We start from the raw sequence: 26,296 nt of genomic DNA, 5'->3' as shown, positions 1-26,296 counted from the left end.
AAAAGCCCACTGGAAATCATAAAAAATGTTGATAAATTATTTCTTTCATTTTTAAATAATTTTTAGAGCCACTGTTTATCATTACTATGTGTCTATATTTTCCCAGACATGTCCGAGAATTTTTTCTAGAATTAACCATGAAGCGGACCATAATTCTCATATGGTCTAGCACTCTGTAGGTTGTGCCTGGGTGTGGTGGATGCCCGGAGATAACTACCTGCCGGACTGTATCGTCCCAACAGTGAAATTTGGTGGAGGTAGAGTGATAGTTATGTGCTGTTTTTCATGGTTTGGTGTGGGATCATTAGTTTTTTTGGACAAAACCATGAATGCTGGCGTCTATTTAGACGTCGTGGTCAATAATGCGCTATGCATTGTGGCAGCAAGTCAGGGAGGGCTTATACTTATATCAGTTTATGTGTGACCGTCTACTTTGTTAACTTTATACTATAACATTAATATAATATCAGTGTACTTATTTTAAACTATTACGAAGTACAGTCATCACACCATACAACTTGGTTTCATTTTTTTTAACTGTTGATATATGTTGCCTTTACATCCTCGACTATTATTGATGAGTATCCCTTAGTAACGGTTTACCGGATCCTTCGACTTCTACAAACTTCTTAAAATTCATTTGGTACATTTTTTCTGACTGGATGGTATTTACAGGCAACATGTGCTCCAATATTTTTATTCCATGGGCGATGTATCACCCGAGAAACCCGTCCACTATGGAAACCACTCCCTATAGAAAACTCTTGATTCGTGGATCCTTGACTCCATTTTCTGAATGTAAGTAATTCAGCGACTCTCTTCAGAGTTAGTGAAGCCTTCTTCTGACCTGTTCGTCCTTTACAACTCAGATTCATCTGAGTTATAGAGGACGCACAAGCCATTCCACTTCTAATAGAATTAGAATGCGTCTCATCTTATCTTTAACTCTCGTGGGTAGTAAGTACAATTGGTAGAATCGCCGTCCTCCAGACACACTGGGTGGAAAAGACTTGAGTTTGAGTCTTGTCGATGACATGAGGAATTTTTATGGGCCTTTTTCACAACATGGTTGAGTTAGTCAGTCTCTGGCGAGGGCAGCATGGTTGTTTTCTCCCGGAAACTCGAGTTTTTCATCTAGCAAAGAGAAAATCGACCTCAGAACACACAATTTACAGAATATACGCAGAGCAATATGGCCTTAGTCGCTGATGCTCTAAAACCCAATAACAACAACAACTGTTATCTTAAATAACCAATGAAATGATTTCAAAATCTGTAAAGATATATGCGCTGTGTGTTCAGAATGAAAAAGCATGCCAAGTAATTCCGAATACATATATTAAATTAAATACGTGTTAATTCGAAACAAATTAAAGTTGCCCTCCCTATGGGAGGGCAACTTTAATTTTAGGGCTTAAATCCTTAAATCTTAAAATTGTATTAAGCCGAAGCACGTTAAAACGAGATTTCGCCGGGATTTTGTTACCTTTGAAAGGAGGTTGTTGATGTAATCATTTTCTGGGTCCAAACACACCAATCCGTGCGCGTTCCTTAATTAGCAAAACATGGCCGTCTATACTTCTAATAAAGGCATGGAGATTGTCGAACAGATGGGCAGGTTGAAAGGAAAAGACGCCAGTTTATACCCGTATTGAACTTTGAACCGATGAGCATAAATTTAGTGGAAAATACAATACGTAGGTATCCTTCCCCCTTGTCTGAGTGGGGCCAACGAACCCATTACAGTTTCCAAATAAATGAATGTATAAATACACACTTTTTTCCATCCACAAACACAAACTTGACACCTGATCTTTCACCTTCCCTCGTCCTGCAAATAAACTTTCTTCATAGACTTTTCTCGTTAATCTTCGCTTGAAAAATAAAATTTAGTGAACGCACCAGATGCTGTTCGCTTTGATCTACCAACCTTAGGGTATCAGTAAAGAAAATGTATTCGACCTTCTTTCAGCACTACAGATCTCGAAGAACAAAATCTCTGAGAGGTATGTCCAATTTATTGCAAACCACCTGATAAAATCGTTCCCAATTAGTTCTATACGTCCCTAATAGTGATGTCAACTTTGTTTTGCATGTTCCGAGAGATTTATAAAAGTCCCATGGCTTGTTTGTATTTTGGGTTTCTTTCTCTTACGGGTTTATTTTGCTCTTGACCTGCCTAATAGTGCTATCAACACCACAGATATCCAAGGAGTACGTCATGTAGCAAAGTGTGGACATAATGGTGTAGTTAAACATAACTTTTGGCTCTTCTCCAAAGTAAATGTGGAAAGCGTGGTATACAAGGGGGGTGTTGTCACCATCCTGTTTTACCTAAAGAGCGTCGGATAACAAGGCTCATGCACTTTCTCTTGGCCATTGTTTTTGAAGTCTGTTTTCTGTCTTTCTGATTTTGGTTACTTCTAAGTTTCCTTATTTTATTTTCTGTCTATCAATCCAAATTGCAGTAATTTCGGCTTCAAATGTAGAGAATTATTCCTAGCCTTTTGGTTTTGTGTTGAAAGTTTTTTTTTTTTTTAGAAAAATAATATCTAAAAAGTATTCTAATTCTATTTATTTAACGTTTTCAAATACTCCGTTGAATTAATGTTTGAAAACTTGTTGCATGGCATCGATAACAGCAAGAATAGGGAAGTCCTGTTTGAAGTAATACAACACAGATGCAACTCGTTGTAAAGATGAGAAGTGTTTCCATATTCACAATCCCCTTTCAATAAGAAAGTTCTTTTTGTTTCTTTCGAATCTTGGCTCATGAGTCCAAAATTGGAAAAGGATATTAGATATGTTTAGAAATAACTTATCTCAATGAAATATAAACAGAAAATTATGTTAAGTTTATGGGACATTTTGGGACCAAATGAACTTCTTAGGCAATATAAAATAACGTCTTAAATTAATCCTGAAAAATATGAAATTCAATATAACTTGATGTGCATAACTGTTACGTCATGATCTCTGTTGTCTTGCAACCTCCCTCAGTTCTAAGGCTGGTTTTTGAACGGTAAAACTTCAATTCACTTCACTAGCAGGGGAGGAAAATGAACTAACTGTTCTTCAGCTAAATGTTCCAAAGTGTATGAATTCTATGTCGTCTTGTGGGAAGAATGGCCTGACTTCAAAAATAAGTGGACCAGGTCAATTCTTTGCGAGACAGTTCGTTGTACAACAGCACCGTGCATGATATTTTGGTGTACGAGACAATTTGGTGGATGACATTTCACTGTATGTGACAGTTTGGTGTATGAAAATTTGGTGAAAGACAGTTGGCAGCTAAGAACATTTGGTGTATCACACAGAGATCAAAAATTAACAAAATTACTGAAGTAAAAGGTTTAGGAAACAAGAGAAATTTTGGCGACTTAGAACGGATGCAGGTTTGTGAGGTAGCACAGTGGTATCGTCACTGTTCTCTCCCCCACACCGGATGGAATAGGCCCAGGTTCGAATCCTGTCGATGACGAGAGGAACTTTTATGGGCTTTTTTCACTCTGTGGCTGAGTTAGTCGGTCTCAGGCGAGGGTAGCATGGGTTTTGGAAAGTCGGGTTATTCGTCAAGCAAACAGACCACAGAACTCAAGCAATTTACAAACTATGTAGGGAGCAATATGGCCTTAGTCACCGATGCTCATAAAATCCTACAACAACAACCACTAATTGTCATTCACCAAATTGTCTCCTACACCGAACTGTCATGCACTGAATTGCCGCATGCACCGAACTGTCGTTCAATGAATTGTCTTGCAAATCATTGTACAACAGTACAAATTGACGAATTATAGTAATTGTACGTTGTAGGAATTGACGTGATCCCGTTACATCGAAATCCGTTTTCACCATTAAAAAAGAGTCTCTAAAAGGTACCTCGCTGACAACTGGACTACGTTTCTAGAAGATATTTGCAATCAGCAAGGTTAAGCAAGAATAGGTTCCATCTGGATATTACATTTATGTACTGACGATAATGATTTGCATCCACACAGAGTGACCATGCAATTTAGGTACACCTACCTAATAGAGAGTTGGTCCTCTTCTACCATGGACTCGTCGTGGCTTGAATTCAACAATGTTTCGAAGGGTGTATCACAGAGATGGTGGTCCAAGTTGGCCGACTTCTCACAGGTTTCAAATTGATTGGTTGCGGTTCCATTTCCACCTCATCCCACAGCTGCTCAACTGGATTGAGATCTGGAGTGGCCGCTGCAATAGGATGAATTCACTTTCATGTTCCTGGAACAAGTTAATGGAAAATGGATACATTACGGCCATGAAGATGCTCCTAGTCGGAAATAATTTACAGACAATTTCCTGTGACATTCAAACAATACCTCAGACGAGGACTGTATGGTTTTTTCTCACAGATACTCAGATTTTTTATGCAAACAGCAAACCAGCCGAAGAATACACACTATACGACGCCTCATAGTCTTAGTTGCTTTAGCGTTTAACACACTCACACACGTTTATTACTGAGCATGCTCAGTAATAAACGGATTAATAGAAAGGCCATATTCTGTACAATGTGTAGTTTATAAATAAGATAAATTAAAAACTACGAAATGAAATGAATGAATGAATAAAATGAAATTTAACTGTATAAATTTGAGTTACCCCTTTATGACGCTTCCCAGCAATATATATGAGTAGTACTGGGAAGGTACATCTGCTGACTCAGATTAATTTATATAATCGAAAAATAGTCAGAAAGAGCTATTTTTCAGCTGAAAATAAATATGAGTTTACCTTTAACTTTAAAATAAAACAAGATAAGTGAATATTCTTCTATTTTAGAACATTTCTAGGAAGAGGCACTTGAAAATTGCGTTCATATTTCCAACGTTAAAGGAATTCTTTACTTCTGAGAAACGGATGGCGTTTCTTCATCCACTTAAAGAACTTTTAACTCCTACAGACAACTTGTCTGTTGCGTCTCTACTATGTGCTTTCTATTGCATTGCTCACCAATGCGAAAACAACAATAAATTATTAGCGATTTTGTTTAATAAACCAGAAATATATTAGTTCGACGATTTGTCGACAGATGGGATTGGTGTCGAAATTTCTTTCCAGTCCTTAACGAAATCTCCGGAAACATGAAATAAATAGGATGAACATGAATCAATCCGTAGCGAGGAATCCTTACAGTCGACTGGAAGGGCAAATAAACATAGTCTAACGTCGACAGCTAACACGTGATTGCTGAACAAGATGTGCGTTCTAGAGACGGATCGCTTTTCGTCACAACTCCCTCTTCGTGCTCTGCACAAAGACACCCACAGTTCTGAGCCAGTCACGTGATTGCACCGAGCTGACGCTCTTGACCGTTTTCTCGTCCCTACACTTCTTTTTCTAGACCCCTCCAAACACGTTTGGCTTCTTTCGTCCGTTGTTAGCAGCGAGAGAGGTTGCTCCTCCGGTCTTCTTCCCTTCCCGCGTGGTTCGCTTTGTTGAAAATGGAAGAAAAGAGAGATCTTCGCCTTCCTCCACATTCCCACCCTCCTCATTGTCGAGTGATGCTTACTCACAAGCTTGGACTGTTGGTAAGTTCAACGTGTCTCAGTCACTGTATTTTATTAAGTAATCATTCCTGGCATAGCAGGCGTATAAAATAGTTTCCTAGAAGATAAAGGTATAAACAATGTTAAATTAATAATTAAGCTGATTTTAGTTTAATTCTTTGTTAAGGTTTTGCTCCATAGCAACGAGCAGAGAGTTCACTGTATCACTCTACCTGAAAAAGTAGTCTGCTTTGGTAACTTTTGAATCCGGAACGACTTGGAGAGGTGATAAATCTTCATCGACTACCAGTGATTCTTCTTTGTATATGCACGAAGAAAATATGTTATCTGAGTAGATGAGGAAGTCTCAGACATCCCTCAAATTTACCAGTTACTCCTCCATTACAGGATTCGGGTTAACTAAAAGTCATAGCAAATGTATCTGCATAACTAAATCTGGTTTAAATATACCTGGATCTCAAGTAAATCTTCTTGAGATCTAGATAGATCCACCAGAGTTCATAAAAATCAGAAATATACTGCTTCCACTTCTCTCCAGAGCCTAAAATTAACCACTAAGTTCTCCAAGAGATATTATTCTACATGCTGCTACTGTTAGCTCAGTAGGCTCTATAGACAGACGCCAATATACTTAAGGGACACGACGACCAATTCCAATCCAGGAATTTAGCTCCTCTGTGTCCTTCTGTATATTTGTGGTTGCTAAAAGCTTTCCCTGCTACCGGAAGACCCTGTCCATATATTATCAAAGGCAGTAACCAAGTCGGCTCATCTCCTTCCTCAGAGTCCAACACAGCAGATGAATGTCCCTGAAATAGGATAGCCCCCAAAAGATTAAATATACCTCAGTTTCGGAACTATTAAAAGCGGCCTTTGAAAGCAAGTTTCTGTACCTGGACAGACCTGGACCAAGGAAGAAGATTGTCTAGACGAAAACCAAGTGAACCCAATCAAAAAGAAATGCAAAAGACACAAGACAGGGTAAAAACTAGATATTTGGATCTCTTAACAAGCAATTTAAATCTAGTTTCATTAAAAAATTATGATCCATTTAACCAGTTTCAGTTTCATCCAATTATCTTCTCGAAGATTTCCTGTAATTTATATTAATACGGAGAAACAGAAAAAAATAATCCAATATGGTGATTTTAAATTAGCTCTGTCCTTTTGCTGTGAACACGAGTCCTCCTGAAGTTCACTTTTCAAGAAAAAGGTTTAACTTGATCCAAACATCTTCCCGATCCAAAAAATCTGACTTGACTCTGCTGCGAATGAGGAAAAAGCAGATGGTAGTTAAAAAAAGCAGAGAGGCCAAGAAACATAGGATATACTCGTCCGATTGCAAGAGTAAATCAAGTTGGTTGGTTGATTTAGAGATTTCTTAGGCGCATCGGCAACTATGGCCATAGTGCGCCACGTAAATCAAGTAAAAGGGTTATTGTCAACATACTTTGTTTCAATGTCTTTCCAGACAATTAAGCGGATCAGACTGATTGAATTAAATGGACCAGACTGATGGAATTAAGTGTATCAGTTGATGGAATTAAGTGGACCAGACTGATGGAATTAAGTGGATGACTGATGAAATCTATCACAGAATACTACATAAGATAATGTAGTATTGTCTTTATTTAGATGCAGAAAGATTCATTATCAACATGGCAACTGGAAAGACAGATTTCATAAAACGGGAAGTTTTTTTAAGATTAATTTTTTTATATCTTCTTAGGAGGGACAAAAGAAGTTTATGTAGAAAAGGCGTTAAGATAATAGCCCATTAATACACGTTAAAGTTCATAAGCACACCTGGTTCTTTAGAATCATTTGTAAGCAGACATAAGGAGATAAAGATCATCTATGCTTTTTGTCATCCCTGTGCATCCCTGTGACGTCAGTGAGAAGGATGACTTTCAAAGCTATGTTAGGATGCTATTTTCAAAGTATTGTTCACTTCCACTAGAAAGAAAAGCCTATTCAACTTATAGAGAAAAAAAATATCTAGCACTGCGCCTACCTACGTAATTGTATAAAACATCTCCTACGTGATGACGTGTTCAGAGGGTTTTTACGAGGAATTAGTCAATCATAATTTCACGTTATTAATATTGGAAGGAAAAAAAAGGGGGAAAAACCCAATAAAGCCTGTGCGTCGTTCCAAACGAAACTTATTAAAAATAAATTTGCTTCCGGGATCAATAAGACTGTTTAGACTTTTACGTTAATTATCCTAAGCTGGGAGATTGTAATTTAAGAATCCACCCACTGTTTTTCTGGCTGAGACTAGCTAAAACAGACCACCACCCACTGCACCACAAGGTTCAATAAAACAATTATTAAGCGACCTGTAAGCTTCGTGCCGCCCGTTGACAGTTTCAACAAACAATTAGATGACCAAAACCGGATGGAAAAGCATCTGGAAGTTGCCACGGTAACTCACAAAGCTAAATATATCATCACTATAACAGCGAGCTTTTACTAAGTAGCAGTCAAGTATACGTCCCCTCACTGTTCATTTGATGTGTCTGCTGTTCTAGAGGTACTCCTATAACGATCGTTTCTAACTACCCCCTTCCACATTCTTTAATTAGTGACCCTCTTTAATTAACACTCCTAAGCTTAATATTTGCATATTTACGTCTGTTCATTTCCGCTTTGGATTCACCTAGAACGTTTCCAAGATAAATGTGGTTAAATGTTTGCTCTAATTAGATAATTGTTTTGTTTTAGAAAATTTACGTCTTTTAGGGTGTCTTTCAATTTCGGGAACAAGTAGAAGTCGTGAAGAGTTGATCGTCTGACAGAGTTTTATAGTTAACTCCGAGCAGCTTTTAAAGACTGGGTTATTAAGAGAGATATTTCTAAATAAAAACGGGCATTTTAATCCCAAAATTATAAATGGCCACTGAATTAAAAAAAAAAAAAAGTCAGACATCTTAATAAAACTTCATAAAATTCTTCACGAGTATATTCGAAATTACATTCGTATTTTGCAGTTTAGGGATCTCGTGTTTTAGTTTTTGCTTTTAAAACAGTCTAGACTTCAGAATCAATAGATGCACTATATAAGAAAAGACATTTCTGTATGCACTCACTGGAAAAAAAAATATATATATATATAGAATCATACGTTCCGGTTCCTGTCTTAAACCTTCTTCAGTGAAATTAATTATAAAAGCTAAACTACTATATTAGATATTAGAGAAGTGAAACTCTAAATACCAAATAAAGAATCTTTATTTGAAAAAAATTATTTTTATTATTTATTTTATTTTATTTATTTATTTTTATTTTTTTTGGTGTTCCGCCATAACAGTATTAATACTGTAATTCGTATGGGATATTGGTCAAAAAGTTCTGGAAGTTCCAGGAGTAACCTAACCTAGCAGATAGGGACATGATGATGACAATGACGTCCCTATCTATAATCTAGCAAAACCACAACGAAGGGAACGGGCTTGGCAGAGTCGTTTGAATAAGAAAAAAAACGCAAGATGAAAATTTATAGCTCTCACAAGTAAAAGTTCTAAATCAATAGTTCTGATTGAAAAAAAATCACGCCTTTTTTTTCTAGCAGAAGTGGAAAGCGAAAGAGATTTTTTTGTTCGAATGGGTATCGAAAATCTAGTTGATAAAAACTGACACTCTGTTCCATAAACTCTTCCAAGTTCAAATGAACCACCAAAAGCAACTTCTACTTGTTTCCATGTCCAAGAAACAAATGCGTGACCAGTGATGCATATACGTAACTGGATGGCTTTAAAATCAAATTTAGAATTTAATTAATTTATGTAATTTCTTTATTTCGTTTCATTCTTATTATCAATTTCCATAATATCATTTTTTCACAGATCTACCTAAAAAGAAAGAAAGAAATGCTGAGCTTCGTTCGCTTCAATTTTCTCTCTCTCTCTCTCTCTCTCTCTCTCTCTCTCTCTCTCTCTCTCTCTCTCTCTCTCTCTTCCTCTTCTCCTACAATTTATGAAATATTGCAAGGACGACTATTATTGCATTATCGTCTGCTCCTTTAGATTAACTTTCCTGACATGCCTATCATTACAGCCAGTAATGGACTGATTGTAAACAACTGTCGTCTGCTCACATCACGTTTCACCAATTTTCCGTCTGCACTTGTCGATTTCTCAAAACACTGTTAATAGCACTGTTCGCGAAAGTGCTCGCGTGGCACGCAGCTCGTGAAAAAAAAAAAGTGATGTACATTTCGTGTTGTTGTACGCATGACAGAATGCAACTCGCTGTTTTCTGCACGTGCTAACAATGGAAACTGGTTATAATCGCAACAATACTGGTGCCCCAAACCTGCATTATAAATAAATTTCCATTGAGTTAAATTTATTCAGTGGAATGTTACGCTGAAATTTTATCTTGAACTGATTCAGATTCTAGAATGGCAGGCAACAAATGTCACAAGGGGGATAATGAAGAGCGCCGTTTTAAATCATGGTGATTCGTGTCGGAACTAAACTTACCCTGCTTGACGGGTGAGGGGAGGGGAAGACGGAGAAAAGGAAAAAAATGCATTTCAAGCTATATTTACCAGGGGCGATGCGACTGAGCGAAGTTTGGGGTGTGAGACAAAAATGTCGACCAGGTGGTGAAAATGGAAATAAAACAAGCAGTGATTGAGAACTTAGACAGAAAGCGAGTCTCAATTTAGCACCGGTAGTAAAACTCAATTTATAAACTGCTTTCGGTTCTATATTTAGTCCAAAAATCTCCTCAGAATTGCATAAATATACATTCTTTGATTTATTTAACGGCCTCAATACAAACAAGTAAAATAAATTCTCTATTTTAATAGTGGCATTCTTCTAATGAGATATTCTTTATCCATGTCTCGGAGAAACAAGTAAATAGTGCTGCCATCTCTTGACGTAAAGTAGCAATACGAACTAGAAATTTTACATTCCTTAATTACAGAACGAAAAATGACAAATGATTGGTTAAATAAATAAATGGATCAAAATAAATGGATCAGAGAATACCCACAGTATACTCTGTTTCTGAGAATTATTTTTTAAAAATTAAATGGAATTTTATGTATATTTGACTGATTACAAGTTATATTGTAAAAATAAATCTATTTTATAGAAAATTAAGTTCTAAGGTACCCATTTAGTTCTGCTACAATACTCTGCATGCATATCCTTATTTGTTTATCATAATAATGGCATATTTATCTCCAGCGACAGATTGTGCAGCTATGGCTCGTCTATGGGAAAGTTGGGTTCCGTGTGGTCAGGGAGAGCCCGAGCCCTACAGCCTTCAGGGGGGACCAACTGTATGGGCATAAGTATTTTCCAAAAATACTTAATGAATGATTAATTAATTTTGCTGAATTTTCACACCAGGGGGAGTTAATCTTGTTCGCTTCCCTTTAGAGCACTCAAAAACGTGCGAAGGCTTTCTTTATTAGTCAACCTAACTTTTCCTCACCTTTTAATAAATCGCCCCAACTTTCACAAAGTATCTGACTGTACAGCGTTAGCAAATACATCATCTTCACGCCAGTAACGACCTCTAGTGACGATTTTCGCTATTCCATAATGACTAAAAGGTATAAACAGAGACTATCCTGCAGTATCTTACGATAGATGTGCTTATTAGACGTGTCGCAGGTAACCAGAGCTGACAGGTCAAGGATCAGCGGCGTGTGTCGGAAGACCCTTTTTGCCAAGAGTCGCAGTCGGAAAATTTGTCGCCTTGGGCTCGTTTTCCCATAGCGGGGCGGCGGCAGCAACGGAGTGTGGAATATAATTCTTAAAATAACGTACATCTAATGAAAGGTGCGCATTGTGCAGCCAACCATCCACCATCAGCCAAACAACCCAAGGTTATTAGACACCCTTAAATACATCCAGACATGAAGCTTAAAGAAACGAATACAAGATTCATAGTATGTGTGTGCGTGCGTGTGAGTGTGTGTGTGTGTGTTCTTTATTTGCCCTTCCCTCTTTCTTTGTGTTTATCTTCCTGTTCTTTAGGATAGAAGTGTTTCTACAGAAGCCAAAAAAGCTTTCTTGATCCAAATCGAGTAAGTAAAAACCAACCAATTTATCCTTATCAATTTATCCTTAAATTGTAGATCATGTGAGGGAGACTGTGAGGGGAAGAAGTGCACACATTACTTTACTTTTTATTAAAAAAAAATTAATTATTTTGGACAGAAATCTTGCTATCGTGTAAAGTTCATTTTTAATAATTTTTTTGGTTATTTTATATAAAAAGATTTGTATCCTTAAATTTACTTTCCAACAGTAAAACGTAATTCTATTTTTTTCAATTTTAATTACAAAAAAATCCAGAATTTCTTTCGAACACCCTTTTATGTTTCTCTAAGCTGGCTGTTATAGCTAATTATAAAACGCTGGCGTTCTTTGCAATCGTTTTTCTTTATTTGTATCGCCGAGAAAATCCCCAGCCCACCGGAGGAGTCTCATCAAGACAAAACATGACGGTGCACGGAGGAGCTGCAAGTTGTCGCGAGGACAGATGACGTCACACTAACCCAACTGGAAGGATGCCAATCTTTAAACCTACAAGACACTAAAAATAATGGCACTTTTCTACTGTGTGTCTGTCTGTCTGTGTGTGTATGTATGATCGGCAGTAGAGGGGCCTCGAGGGAACAGGATCGTCCCAAAGTGGATCAGATGTCGGCCGAGGTGGGAGAGGAATTGTGTGTGTGTGCTTTAGGAGTTTATGCCGTGTATGTTGGAAGCCTGTGTGATACCTGAAGACAAGTTTGACGGATGGTCAAGCCATGATTGCGAGAACGGTAAGGCGATTGACCTTTCCTAAGCCACCCCTCCGTGTGTGTATGTGTGTGTGCAAACCGCAATGCGTGCCGTCCTTGGGAATGTTCGTGGAAGGTTTCGTTGTGTAATGGAGGGTTAAGTGGGTTCTGGAAACAAAGGGGTTAAGTAATCGATGTTTCTGTAAGTATCTACTCCGCTGGAAAGGCAGTTAGTTAAATTGCAGAATTATCCAATTTATTTCTTTTTATTTTTAAAAAAAAAAAGTCACTTTTTATTAATAGTCTAGAAAAGATTTTTTTTTTTATGTATATACACGTTAGATACAAATATTTTTCTGATTTTTAAATGTCGACCATTTAAAATAAGAATTTCTGTCAATCTCGTTATAACCAACAGATATCCAGATATGAAATTTACAACTGTCTGGTTGCCATAGAAACCGGGATTTGAAATAAAAATTCCAATATACTGCCACGTGCTCTGTGCAATTGTTACCGCGATGTGAAATAGACATTCTAATAATGATTCCACGTGCTCTGTGCAATTGTTACCGCGATGTGAAATAGACATTCTAATAATGATTCCACGTGCTCTGTGCAATTGTTACCGCGATGTGAAATAGACATTCTAATAATGATTCCACGTGCTCTGTGCAATTCTTACCGCGATTTGAAATCGACATTCTAATAATGCTGCCGCGTGCTCTGTGCAATTGTTACCGCGATTTGAAATACACATCACAACTGAGCAACAATACATAACCTCGGTAATACCACGTGTTCTGTGTAGCTTTTACTGTCTACATGGTAGAAATAAAATTAGTTTTTTGTGATCATTTTATTTATGCCTATTGTCTGTACATATCCTTAAAAAAAGTATAGGTGTAAAAATTCGATTACTTAACCCTATTTATCTTTTTGATGCAAATTGTTTGATTTGTCGTTTCAAATCTTCAGCCTAATACATTGTGTCCGAGGTTATCTTTGCGCAATCGATTATTATCTTCAGCATACTTGTCTGAACGTGTCAGCTTGGCGCGTGCTTTTTTACATAGTCTATAATCTACAAATGAAATTCTAAGAAATTAATATTTAATAATTTCTGAAAAAAAATAGGGAAAAGAAAACAGATTTATGGCACTGACAATGGAAAATACAGAACATTGATCAAATGCTTTTCTTTAGTAGTGCAAACCGAAGTTTGTTTCAATCGAGTTTCCTCGGTATTGCACTACTTGAAACAGCAACTTTCCAGTTGAGATAGAGAAGCGTTATTTAAGGTAGTGCAAAGAAAGAAATTTATTAGGAAGATACAGCGTGCTCTATAAAGAATTCTGCCTTTTATTATTTATTTATTTCTCTTCGAAAACATCTCGAAGCTTGTTTCGCTGTACTTTTATGATGTGAAAAAGTGCGAGTTATCTTAAAGCAAAATACTTTTCATGAAATTCGATGCCCAAGTGCATACGTACTTGGGATAGATGCAACACGTGCCAAAATGCACGCAGTTTTGTCGGCATCGGCGTTTGATCGCTGCCTTAGTCCTATCTCGAGAGATCGTGTGTGCGTTTGTTTCGTGTCTTCCCAATATCAAATTTCGATGCACTTTTTGTAAGACGATTTTCACATTGAAGTAACCTGCAACAGAAATTTACAGACACTACGCCTCATAGCCTTATTTGCTTTGGCGTTTATCGCGCATACTAACACTACTATGTATGTTAAGTAGTATTTAAACCTCTCGTGGATAGCACCGTTGGTATAATCACTGTCTCTGTAGACCTGCTGGAAAAGATCCGAGTTCGAATCCTGTTGATGACGGGAGGAATTTTTGTGGCTGAGTTAGTCGGTCTCAGACGAGGGTAGCATGATTTTTTCTCCCGGAAACCAGGGATTTTCGTCCAGTAAATAGAAAATCAAAATAGACGCAATTTACAGACATTTTATATACAGCTCAATATGGCCTAAGTTGCTGATGCGCCTTAAACCGCTACAAGAACAAGATTGTTGTTGTAGGGTTCTAGGAGTATCAGCAACTAAGGCTATATTGCTCCGGGTACATTGTCTGTAAATTGCGTTTGTCCTGTGATTGATTTTCTGTTTTGCTGGATAAAAAACTCGAGTTTCGGGGAGAGAAAAACCTTGCTACTCTCGCCTGAGACCGACTAACTCGGCCACGTTGTGAAAAAGGCCCATAAAAATTCATCGCGTCATCTACGGTAATCGAAATCAGATCTTTTCCACCCGGTGTGGGGAGGACGGCGATTCTATCAACTGTGCTACACACGAGGGCCTATTTTAACGTCTTCGTTTAAGTTATTTAATATTCCTTATGTTTTGCCTATTTTCGCGATACCTCTTCTACTCTCTGCGATCTGTTGAAGACTTGAGTGGATACCTTTCCTCCTTTGACATTCAAATAATACATCTCATCATTCATTCAATCACTGGTCCGTAGTCATGGTGACGGGTTCACTTATCACCAAGTCCATCGAAGTAGTGTTATTATAGGATAGACGGTAGCTATCTGGTCTAGCGATTCTCTTCTACTCCTCCCTTTCTCCTTGTCTTTTCCTCTCTAGCTATCTTCCCTTATATTTCTCTCTATAATCTCCTTTCTACCTCTCTCTCTCTCTCTCTCTCTTTATATATTCCCATTTCAACCCGTGTTTCTTCTCTCTCCTTTCTACCCATCTTTCTTCTTTCTACCTATCTTTCTTCCCTATCTCTCTCCTCTCTATATATATTCTTCTTTCTACCTATCTTTCTTGTCTCTCCTCTCTTTATATACTCTCCTTTCTACCTATCTTTCTACCTCTCTCTCTCTTTATATATTCTCATTTCAACCCGTGTTTTTTCTCTCTCCTTTCTACCCATCTTTCTTCTTTCTCCTCTCTTTATATATTCTCCTTTCTACCTATCTTTCTTCCCTATCTCTCTCCTCTCTTTATATAGTGTTCTTTCTACCTATCTTTCTTCTCTCTCTCTCTCTCTCTCTCTCTCTCTCTCTCTCTCTCTCTCTCTCTCTCTCTCTCTCTCTATATATATATATATATATATAATCTCCAATCTACCCATCGCTCTTCTTTCTCCTCTCTTTATATATTACCTATCTTTCTTGTCTCTCCTCTCTTTATATACTCTCCTTTCTACCTGTCTTTCTTCTCTCTCTCTCTCTATATATATATATATATACATATATATCACTTTCTTCTTTCTCCTCTTGGCGCACTATGGCCACAGATGCCGATGCGCCCTAAAAAATTCCCAAACAAACAATCTCTCTCCTCTCTTTATACATTCTCCTTTCTACCTAATCTTTCATCTCTCTCTCTCTCTCTCTCTCCTCTATGTACTTCTTTTTCGCTATCTGTCTGTTTTCTATCCGTTTTTTTCTCTCTTTCTATCCGTTTTTCTCCCTCTTACTATCCATCTATCTCTCATGTCTTGTTTCGCTCTCCTTCCCATCTCCAATCCTCTGCAATCGTTCCTTTTAAAGCAAAAGACAGAATTTCTGCATTGAAACGTAAGGTGAAACAGCAAAGCAAATGGTGGCTACACAGAACCCGTAAACATTTTGAATTTGGGCAAGCAAAAACACCAATATTGTTGCAGTTACTTCATTTCAAAGCACCCACTAAAGACCCTTAAATCAGAATCAACACACCGCATTTCTCCTAACTGAGATTCTGATATAAAACAGAATTTTAATTCTGACTCAATCTCAGCTGGAAGGGAATTACAAATTGAGTTAGAATAATCGAGTACTAAAGTTGCACTCAACAAGTTTCGGATACCACAGAGCACGGCTGCGCTGTCACTCTGAAAAGTATTCCTCCGCGATGCCCTCTTTGCAAGTAGAAGTTTTTCTTAGCTCAACACGAGGCAAAGGAACTTCAACGAATGGAAGACGAAGAAAGTGTGCTAAGACTTGTTGTACGGTTTTCGGAGTACCCTCAGGGCTAATACAGAAGGACAGCATGTGTGTTGTTGTAACCCACCTCCTCATGGCGTGGACGGGTTTGGAGGTAGCCATTAAATTGAGTAGCGGCAAATTTGCTCAATTGATATGGCTCAAAACAAGGACTCTCTCTGAAACACAGACTCGTGTATCTCAAAACGTTTGGGCATTATTAACTCTATTCGGCAAAGATGAACTGATGACTAATAATCCACTCTTTAATAGATCATGATCCCTGTTTATCTGCAACAGCAATCGCAGATTTTAGCCCCTCATACTATTAAAGAATTTTATTTCTGTTATTATATCAACACATTATATTAGTGGATAATACATACCGTATTTTGCGAATTATAAGACACACCAAAATTTTGAAAATTTAGAGAAAAATAACATTTTAATTAGGAAAAATATTCACAATATGCTGATCGCAGTATTTCAAAGTTATTGTAAAAACTTGTATATTCAAGGCTATATTAATCACAAAAACAAAGGACATGTTGTTGAACAAGTCTACTCTGGAAGATAATAATATTCTTCCTATTTCTTAGAATTCTGAAAATGAATAACTCCACCAACAAAGATCTTGGAGATACCTTTCGTTATATAAGATAATGAACAAATTTTAAGCCCTTTTTTCAGCAAAAAAAAAATACGGTGTTCCAAATAAAAATTTTAGAATCGCACATAGCACAACCTACACTCAGTTATCACTGAATTATGACCACCTAGCTAATATCGTGTTGGACCACCGTTCACACATAGTAGCCGTTATTGACTACTATTAATTATAGTCATTGACTCCATTAGATGTCTGAAGACATCTAGAGATATGCAGCAGGTTGCCTGTCCATAAGCCCACTTCTCGTTCCGAAACGCCCCAGAGGTGTTCAATTGGATTGAGATCAGGCGAATTTGGAGGCCAATCAAAATGGGTGATATCTTCATTATGTTCTTTGAACCACTCATGCACTATCGAGCCCGATAACATGGCTAATTGTCGTCTTGAAAGATTCCGTTTCTGTTAGGGAAAAAATACAACATATCAAGGTGCACATGGTCTCCTAAAAGCAGCGGGTATAACCTCACCAGTGAAACGTTGGTACATACTCATCAGGGGTACTAGTTCTTTTCAGAAAAACATGGCCCATATAAAACAGCCACCTGCCTGGATCGTGGGCACCATGCACGTTGGATCCATGGACTCCTTTTGCTTGCGCTAAATATGAAGGCATCCTTCGGCGTGTTTTATCGGGTATTTGGGCCTATCCGACCAGCACACTTGTTCCCAGTTCCTCCAGTGTTCAACCAGCATGTTGTTGACAGTACAGGATAGGCACGATCCAATAGGTAGCCTCTCCTCATCAGCGTTGAGGAGAGGGTGCCTATTGGATCGTGGAATCCCATACGTCTGAGTGCAAGACGCATCATCATTTAGGATATTGTTCTTGCGTTGCCCATATTGTATTGCGATGTCAAATCTCGCACAGTGACTTACTCACTATGAACATCCACCTTGCAATTCTTTGTACACCTTAACCACTCTGGGAAACCGACAGGACATGCCTTTTCGTATATGGAATCACGAGTTACCACAATCATGCTCTTTTGAAACTCCGGGATATCTTTACGTCCCATAAATGCCACGTCCCATTATAGTCCATCCATTTCCTCCTTGAATATATTCAGACTACCCACTTCGATAGCACCAAATGCGAGTTTATTTCAATAATCAACCACTCCCTGGCTGCAACCATCTTTCCTCAATTTTAATTTATGGCCCCTCATGTGTGTTGTCTGAGCAAGAGGAAGAATGCCATCAGCACTGTCTCCATTGCTCAGAGAACTTCGTATTAGACTGCACAATTACCCCAGGTCCTTTTCATTTTCCACTACTCTGAGTAAAGTACCACACATTTGATACGCTAATCTGGGATTACAGCTAACCATCCGCAGTACCTCGCATTTGTTATAGTTAAACTTCAATTGCCATTTCTCAGCCCATCTGCCTAATTTTTTAGATCTTGTTGCAGTAGCATACTGCAAACCTTTGTATCATCTGAAACCTTGGACAATAAGCTGGATATACCTCTATCGATATCGTTAATAAGTACTGAAAACAACAATGGGCCTAGCACTGAACCCTGAGGGAGTCCACTAATAACATTAGTCCAAGAAGATTACTAATTCTCTGATTAGTTCTCTGACTTCTCCCACTCAACCATCTCTTACTGCTGAGTCCTCTTCAGCAGTAAGAGAAGTCTTTTATGTGCAACAGTATCAAAAGCTTTCCTGAAATTCAAGTATATGATATGAAAATTATTTTTGCATCTAGTTTCTTTGTTACTGCATCGTAGTGTCCTATAAGATTGGCCAGACAAGATGTCCTCTTAACAAGCCCATCTGAAGTATAACTGCAGTGTTGTCTAGATGATCCTGCAATACTTCTTTAAGGTTTGTAATTACTCATGTTTCCCTTTGATCCCGCTTTGTGATTTGAAGATATATTTGCACATTTACAATCTATGGAGGATCTCCCCCGATTCCAAAGATGGCCTCAAAATTAACACCATAAACCTACTTACCTCTTATGCTGCCTCTTTTAATATAATTGGATTTCAGCCCTATCTGCCTTATTTACTTTTCTCTTTAGCAATTTCTCTTTCACTGTTATCGCCCTCGTGAGTAGCACAGTTCATAGAATCTCCGTCCTCCCCGCACCGGATGGAAAAGACTTGAGTTCGAGTCCCATCCGTGGCATGAGGAATTTTTATGGGCCTTTTTAAAAACGTGGCTAAGTTAGTCGGTCTCAGGCAAGGGTGGTATGGTTTTTTAGTATTAGTATTAGTATTAGTAACGGCCGTATGGTGCAAGAAAGCCTATGGCTTATGCTGCACCAGCCAAAAAAAAAAAAAAAAATCCGAACAAAACAATGATAAAAACAAAAATTAAATAAATAAATAAATAATAATAATTAATAAATAAATAAAAATAATAAAATGAAATTAAAAATTAAATAAAAAGGAAATTAATCCTATCATCCTATGCGCTTCCCTTACCCGAAAGTACTATCCAGATGACCTTTGAATTTCCCCAAACTGTCGGCCTCTACCACCCATGAAGGCAACTTATTCCAGTAATTTATAACTCGCTGGCTAAAATAAAACTTCCTGCAGTCCAATCTAAACATTTCCCCCCGTAACTTGAATTTATGTCCCCTAGTTCTAGCATCATTTATAATCTTGAAAATTTTGTCCTCATTCATTTTACTGATGCCTCTCAGAGCCTTAAACACCTCAATCAAATCTCCTCTAAGGTGTCTAGTTTCCAAACTCTGCAACCCACATATTCGAAGTCTTTCTTCATACGGACGCCCTTTTGCCGATCTCACCAGGCGAGTTACCCTTCTTTGCACCCTTTCAAGAAGCTCGATGTCTTTCTTCAGGTGCGGTCTCCATACTTGAACACAGTATTCCAAGTGTGGTCTAACATAGGCCTTATATAATGGGATTATCACGTCCCTATCTCTACTTGCAAAAGTTCGATAGATCATCGATAGGACACCATGGGCCTTCCTTGCAACCTGTTTACAATGCTCAGAGAATTTCATGTCTGACCGTATCGTAACACCCAAGTCCCTTTCCTCCAGTACTGGGTTTAGTTGAACTCCACCAAGTGAATAAGTTATTTTGGGATTACTGTTTCCCAGGTGTAATACCTTACACTTTGTTGGATTAAAGCACAGCTGCCATTTTTCTGACCATTCTTGAAGTCTATCTAGGTCTCTCTGAAGAAGCTCAGCTTGACAGTGATCATTAACTACTCTACCAATTTTAACATCATCTGCAAATTTAGACATCACGCCCTCTATCCCTTCATCAATGTCGTTTATGAAAATTAAAAACAACAGTGGTCCTAATACTGATCCTTGGGGAACCCCACTTCTTACATCAACCCAATCTGAGGAATAGCCATTTATCACAACCCTCTGCCTCCTGCCCTGAAGCCATCCTTCTATCCATCTAAGGATTTTCCCAGTGATTCCAACCTGTTCCAGCTTATAAAGCAACCGCTCATGTGGGACTCAGTCAAAAGCTTTGCTGAAATCTAAATAAACAATGTCGAAATTATTCCCTAAATCCAGCTCGTGAGTGACCCTTTCGAAATAGCGAACCAGATTTGTTAAACATGATTTTCCCTTTACAAAACCATGCTGAGTATCCTTGAGAATTTCAATTCGATCCAAATGATCCTGAATTCCACCCTTGATCAATGCCTCCATGATTTTCCCTACTACTGAAGTCAGACTGACAGGTCGACAATTTCCCACTTCACTTTTAGAGCCACCCTTATGTATGGGAGATACATTTGCACTTTTCCAATCCAAGGGAATCTCCCCAGAGTCTAGTGATGCTCGCATAACCAGCCTCAGTGGTTCAATGCACTCGCTCGCTTTTTCTCCCGGAAACTCTGGTTTTTCGTCCATCAAACATAGAACACACGCAATTTACAGACATAAACACACGGAGGAATATGGTCTTGTCGCTAGTCCTCATAAAACCTTACAACAACAACAACTTTCACTGTTACAACAAAATCATTTAGTTACCTGTTGAACTTGTTCCACTTCCTAAAAACTTCTTCAAGGGTGAATGTAGATGCAAAGGTATTTCATTTGTCAGCGACCTGAACAGGATCATCAATTAGGCCAGAGGTTCCCAAACTCTTATACCTTGAAACCCCTTAAAATTTTCCACAAATTCCATGTGCTCCCAAGTGAAAAAAAAAATGAAATGCTTTTTACTTGGAGCAGTGGGATGGTTTGTCTGTATTTCCTTAAAAAAGTGCTTCATGAAAACAAAAAGCCCCCTCTCTAAAAGCCAAGTGTTCCCCCTCGTGGATAGGCATGCTCCACACTTTGGGAACCTCTGAATTAGACTAGTGTGCCAATGCTGTTCATCCCTTATTTTAAATATTACCTAACTAAAGAAGTCTTTGCTATTCCATTCTTAGCAAAGGAATTCTCATAATCTCCCTTAGCTTGCCAAACCCCCTCAGTGACCTGATTTAAATTCTGTTTGTACTCACTGGAGAATTCCATACCCCCTACTAATTTATAATCATTCCACGCATTTTGTTTTTTCTGTCACAAGCCTCATCAGTTCATCTGACATCCATCGTGGTCTAAACCTTGATCTAGCAGTTTTCAACCCACTTAACACTGCCTCGACAGCATCAGCAAATATTCTTTCATCCCTACTATAAATTAATCCAGACCCTGCAAAAACAGCCCCTTCTATTAACAAGCACAGACCATGCTAATAAAAATCCTACTTCAGGAGTATGAAAAATCTCTCCAGGACCGAACTTACTGACAAGGCTCTCATTATGTACTCTTCCCTAACGTGTCTGAGCAATTCATATACTTATCAATTTAATCCTAACTCGCGACTTTTTCTCAACATTGCCATGTATTTGTTAAATAAATCCTCAGATATTCTACTCTTACAATCACTACTACCAACGTGTACAACAAAATCATCTTTTGTGGCCTTTTTTAAAGGCTACAAAAGATGATAACTGTTCTACAGCATTAACTTTTGCACATCCTATCCTTTTTACAAAATATATTTCTCGTTTCCCTGACAACAGCGTCACTGAGAATAACTACTCCTGTGGGAGTAGCGCATTCTGTCGTGTCGTGTTATTAAACTGATATTACAGCGTTTATACTCCAAGCAGTCGCATAGAATAAGAAGAGTTCACAAGACAAAGAGAATACAAGAACATCACAGTAATTATAGTTCTTCCTCTTTAGTGTGGTTTGTCTTCTAGTGCACGAAACAGACTAGCCCCGAATGCGGGCACCCGGGTGAATATTCGTAATGCAAAACGTACTTTGTCATGTGCGTCCACGTGGCAGAGTTGGCTCTCGTTCAAAAGTGTCATCATATTGTGGGATTCGTATGCGCGTATTCTCTTCCTCCAGGGACATGGAAGGGCATAGTTATTCTGGCATGTGGCATATTTGTAACTACGGAGTTGCTAGTTTGCTGCTATGGAAACAAGCTGTATTTGTGTGTCCATAGATCTGGCACACCAGCAAGCAGCACGAAATTTCTCACTCCTTCCGATGGCAGTGAAAATGTGTTACCTATAGGAGAACTGATAATAGAGTACCCCAAGATAAGTAATAAATATTCCCACTTAAACAGTAACTTCACTGACTGTATAGTACTAAGTTGAATCCTCATCAACTGGATTCAAAATTCTGGATGCAAAGATTAATAGTTTAAATAGAGCAGCAGGCAGAGATGAAAGTGATTGTTCATGCAGCAGCCCAGAAAGCAAGATGTCTGGGATTTCAGCTCCTGCTGTTGGGTATAAATTATTGGACAACACAGTCTATGGTAGATATAAATCAGTCGGTAATCAAGTCACAAAGGAGCTAGCCAAGCTAGTCAAGTCTGGTAAACAACGCAAAGAAAAACAGCAGACTTCTATGCTTATATTAACAATAGAAGGAGAGGATTGAATCACATTGGGCCACTTAAGGTCTATGGGTTAGCTATTGATGACCCTGCTTAGGTTGAGAACAAATTGAATAGATATTTTGCATCTACATTCACACATGAAGAATTCTTTAGGGAAGGGGATACCAGAAGTTTATCAAACTCTAACGAAAGTAGCTAAATTGTTGAGGATCGATATAAAAAAGGCACCTGGGGTGGATGGAACCTATCCACTTATTTTAAGGGAGGCAGCAAATGAGGTAAGCAAACCCTTAATTAAGCCATAATTATGAGAGCATCCTTGAATTCAGGGGAGGTCCCCATGGACTGGAGAAGTGCGAATATTCCCCAGTTCGTAAAGGAGTATCAAAAGAAGACGTGAGTAATTACAGACCTATTGGATTAATGTCTGTTCCAAGAAAAATAATGGAATCGCTGGTTAAAGAAGTAATGCAGGATCATCTGGACAGGCATGCAATTATACTGCAGTCAGAGCATGGATTTGTTAATGGGCAGTCTTGTGTAACCAATCTGATTGGTTATTATGTTGCAGTGACCAAGGAAATGGATGCGAAAAATAATTTGGACATCATATACTTGGATTTCAGGAAGGCTTTCGATACTGTTGCGCATAAAAGACCTTTGTATAAACTGGAGCAATATTGTCTGTAAATTACATTTGTTCTGAGGTCAATTTTCTGTTTGCTGTACGAAAATCCCGAGTTTCCGAGAGAAAAAACCATGCTACTCTCCCCTGAGAGTGAATCAAGACAGAACTGCCTTGTCCTGTCCAGATCATTAATGAAAACAATAAAGAATAGCGGACTCAGTGGTGAGGCTTGAGAAAACACCTTGAGAAACAGTGAGTGGAGTTGATGAAGATCCATAGATTATTACGGATAGTTTACGATTTCTAAGCAGCGAATCAAGTAAAGTGGTCAATGACTGTAAGGTTAAAGCTTAAATTGCAGAAGATGGATGCGAACAGAGTCAAATGGATGTGAATTATCAAGGAAAAAGAATCAATGAGATGAGACAGCGAGAAACTTCGGACAGTTATAAGGGACATTTATTGGGGTTGTATAGGAATTACCAAAAGGTCATATTACAGAAGTCGATACAAGATGCTCGAAATTATGGTCACATGACATCAGCACGGCGTATAAACCCCTTCAACAGCTAAACAGACCTGACAGCAATGAATCATGGTCGCTATAAGGATGTCTATAAGATTCTGCTCAATAAATCTCATTCTTCCACCAGCGCTGATCTTAATCATCAAGTGACCGAGCTGTTGGCAATGCAATGCGACACGCAAGGGCGTCCCACACATGTTCGATCGGATTTAAGTGTGATGATCGTGCTGGCCACGGCAGTAGTTGGATATCTTCAGTTTCAAGATATTCCTCCACCACTTCAGCTCTATGTGCAATGGCGTTGTCGCGCATGAAAAGAAAATCTGGGCCAACCGCACCCCTAAAAAGTCGCACACAGGGTTCGAAGATCAGTTCTCGGTGCCTCTGCGCAGTTCCGGCACCCCTATCAAAAACATAAAGAGGGGTGCGGCCGTAGATCATTATACCGCCTCCACGTTAAGTGTCCCTTTCTCTGATTTTGGAAGGAATGTACGGCATTATCTCCAGATGAAATAACGTCTAGAATCTGCTTGTAGGCTAAAATTGGAATCATCAGAGAACAGAACTGTGTCCCATTTGTCAGGGCTCCAAGTCACATGTTCATGGCGCAATTTCTAAGAGCTCTGTGATGGTTTGGAGTTAATGGGATACAAATCACTGGCTTCCTTACGGAGAGTCCACTTGATTTGAGTCTTCTTAACACAGTCCGGTTGGAATGTTTTCCCTGTGGACGCAACCTCAAGAGACAGTTGAAGACAGGATATCGTCTTGCTGTTAGAGCCAGATAACGGTCTGTTCCGGTTGATGTGGCCGTCGAGCGACCTTGGCTAGCTCTTCTTGTAATCGTTCCTGTCTCCTGCAACTGCCTCCATAGTGCCGAGAAGACACTGCGTGACACATTAAGCCAATGTGCCACTCCCCTGCGACTGCCGGCTTCAAGTCGTCCAACTTCTAGCCATCTCAAAGAATCATCTAAACGACGATGACTTGCCATCCTGAGTACTGGAGATGTGGCACTGAGAAGGCCAAAAAAACGAGAATCAGGTGACATGGTCGCAACTCTAGTTTGGGCAGTGTCTTCCATGACACTGCCCACAACAAAATATCCACGAAAAATTATTTGTTCTCTTAATATTGTGGAGCAGTGTATTTTGATACAGAAAATTCGCAGTTAGAGTTACAAGTTTAGCAGCGTGTTTACTTTGTTAACCTTACAGCAGTACCACATTAGTGCCCTCGTTGGTAGCGATGTGGTTTTAATCACTGTCCTCTCACATGACTATGAAACGCGCTCGAGTTGGCATCCCATTAATGATGCCAGGAATTTTTATGAGCTTTTTTCACAAAGTTACTGAGTTAGTCAGCCTCAGTCGAAGGTATCATGGGTTTTTTTCCTGGAAATTGGAGTTTTGGTCTAAGTTGTAGATGAGCCTAAAACCCTACAGCAACCAACCAACACAATATACCTCCACCTTATAGCTTTAGAGCTAGGAGAGGCCCATGGACTGGGACTGTTTTCGTATATTCCGGTACTGTCATCAACGTGAAACTAAAACCAACATTCCTCAGACCAGGCAACGTTTTTCCAATCATCGAATCGCATCTGCGCACCTGCTTAATATAGCATGAAGCAAACACGTGATGCCGTTACTGAAGGAGTGCTCCATTTCCAGAAAAGGGTATGTGTACCTAATAAAATGGCCACTCAGTGCAGTAAAAGTTGAAGGACGTTTTCGTTATTCTTTTTTTGGGCTGATGCTACATAAGCTTGCTTTCTTGCATCCCATGCCTCGATTACTCCTACATGTAGTCGATGTTCATTATATTATTGTTTTGTTTTTACGTCGAGGTAACTAAGGCTATGAAGCATAAACAATTTACAGATCGATGCCCAGTAAATTGTATTTATTTCCGTGGTAAGTTTGCTTGTTTTTCTGGATGAAAAACCCGATTCCGAGACTGATTAACTTGGACAAGGCGTATAAAACACAGTTGTAGCAGCAACGACCATGCTAACCATCTACAGTTGCTTTCTGTTTTAGTAAACAATTAAATTATGGTAATAAACATTTCTAAGTTTACTGAGGACCAAAATACGTGTGGTAATATCTTGTTGATAAACATGAACACGGAATTACTGAAAACACTGGCAGATTGAAAGGAAATAATCCATCCACAAACAATCCGGACACAAACCATCCCGAGTTCACGACATCTTCCTAAACACGACCATCTGTTCTCTCACCCGAAGCGATATTTGTACAACTCTCTTCCCACTCTCAGCATCTGTGCATTTTCTCCCTTCCTCGATCTTCTAACGAATCTTGATGTTGCCCTAAGAAACCCAAGCGTACAAACGCGGTCGTAGGTCAATA

At 38.7% G+C, this 26,296-nt stretch overlaps 1 protein-coding gene across 1 annotated transcript in view; it reads left to right on the top strand.

Annotated features, from left to right (window-relative positions):
* The first annotated feature begins 11,988 nt into the window (after positions 1-11,988).
* The window catches only part of LOC150077029 (potassium channel, subfamily K, member 16-like), a 106,282-nt gene continuing 91,974 nt past the window's right edge, over positions 11,989-26,296 (top strand). Inside the window, exon 1 of the mRNA XM_090386272.1 lies at positions 11,989-12,333. Within this exon, the coding sequence (XP_090242398.1) occupies positions 12,319-12,333 (15 nt within the window). The 5' untranslated portion in view covers positions 11,989-12,318. The remainder of the gene's footprint in view (positions 12,334-26,296) is intronic.

Source organism: Mastigoproctus giganteus, chromosome 12 (assembly GCF_048544385.1).
Source record: "Mastigoproctus giganteus isolate SK-2022 chromosome 12, ASM4854438v1, whole genome shotgun sequence".
NCBI classification, from domain to species: Eukaryota; Metazoa; Arthropoda; class Arachnida; order Uropygi; family Thelyphonidae; genus Mastigoproctus; species Mastigoproctus giganteus.
The sequence above is the reverse complement of the archived record's forward strand: the minus strand, read 5'-3'. Positions and strand labels throughout refer to the sequence as shown.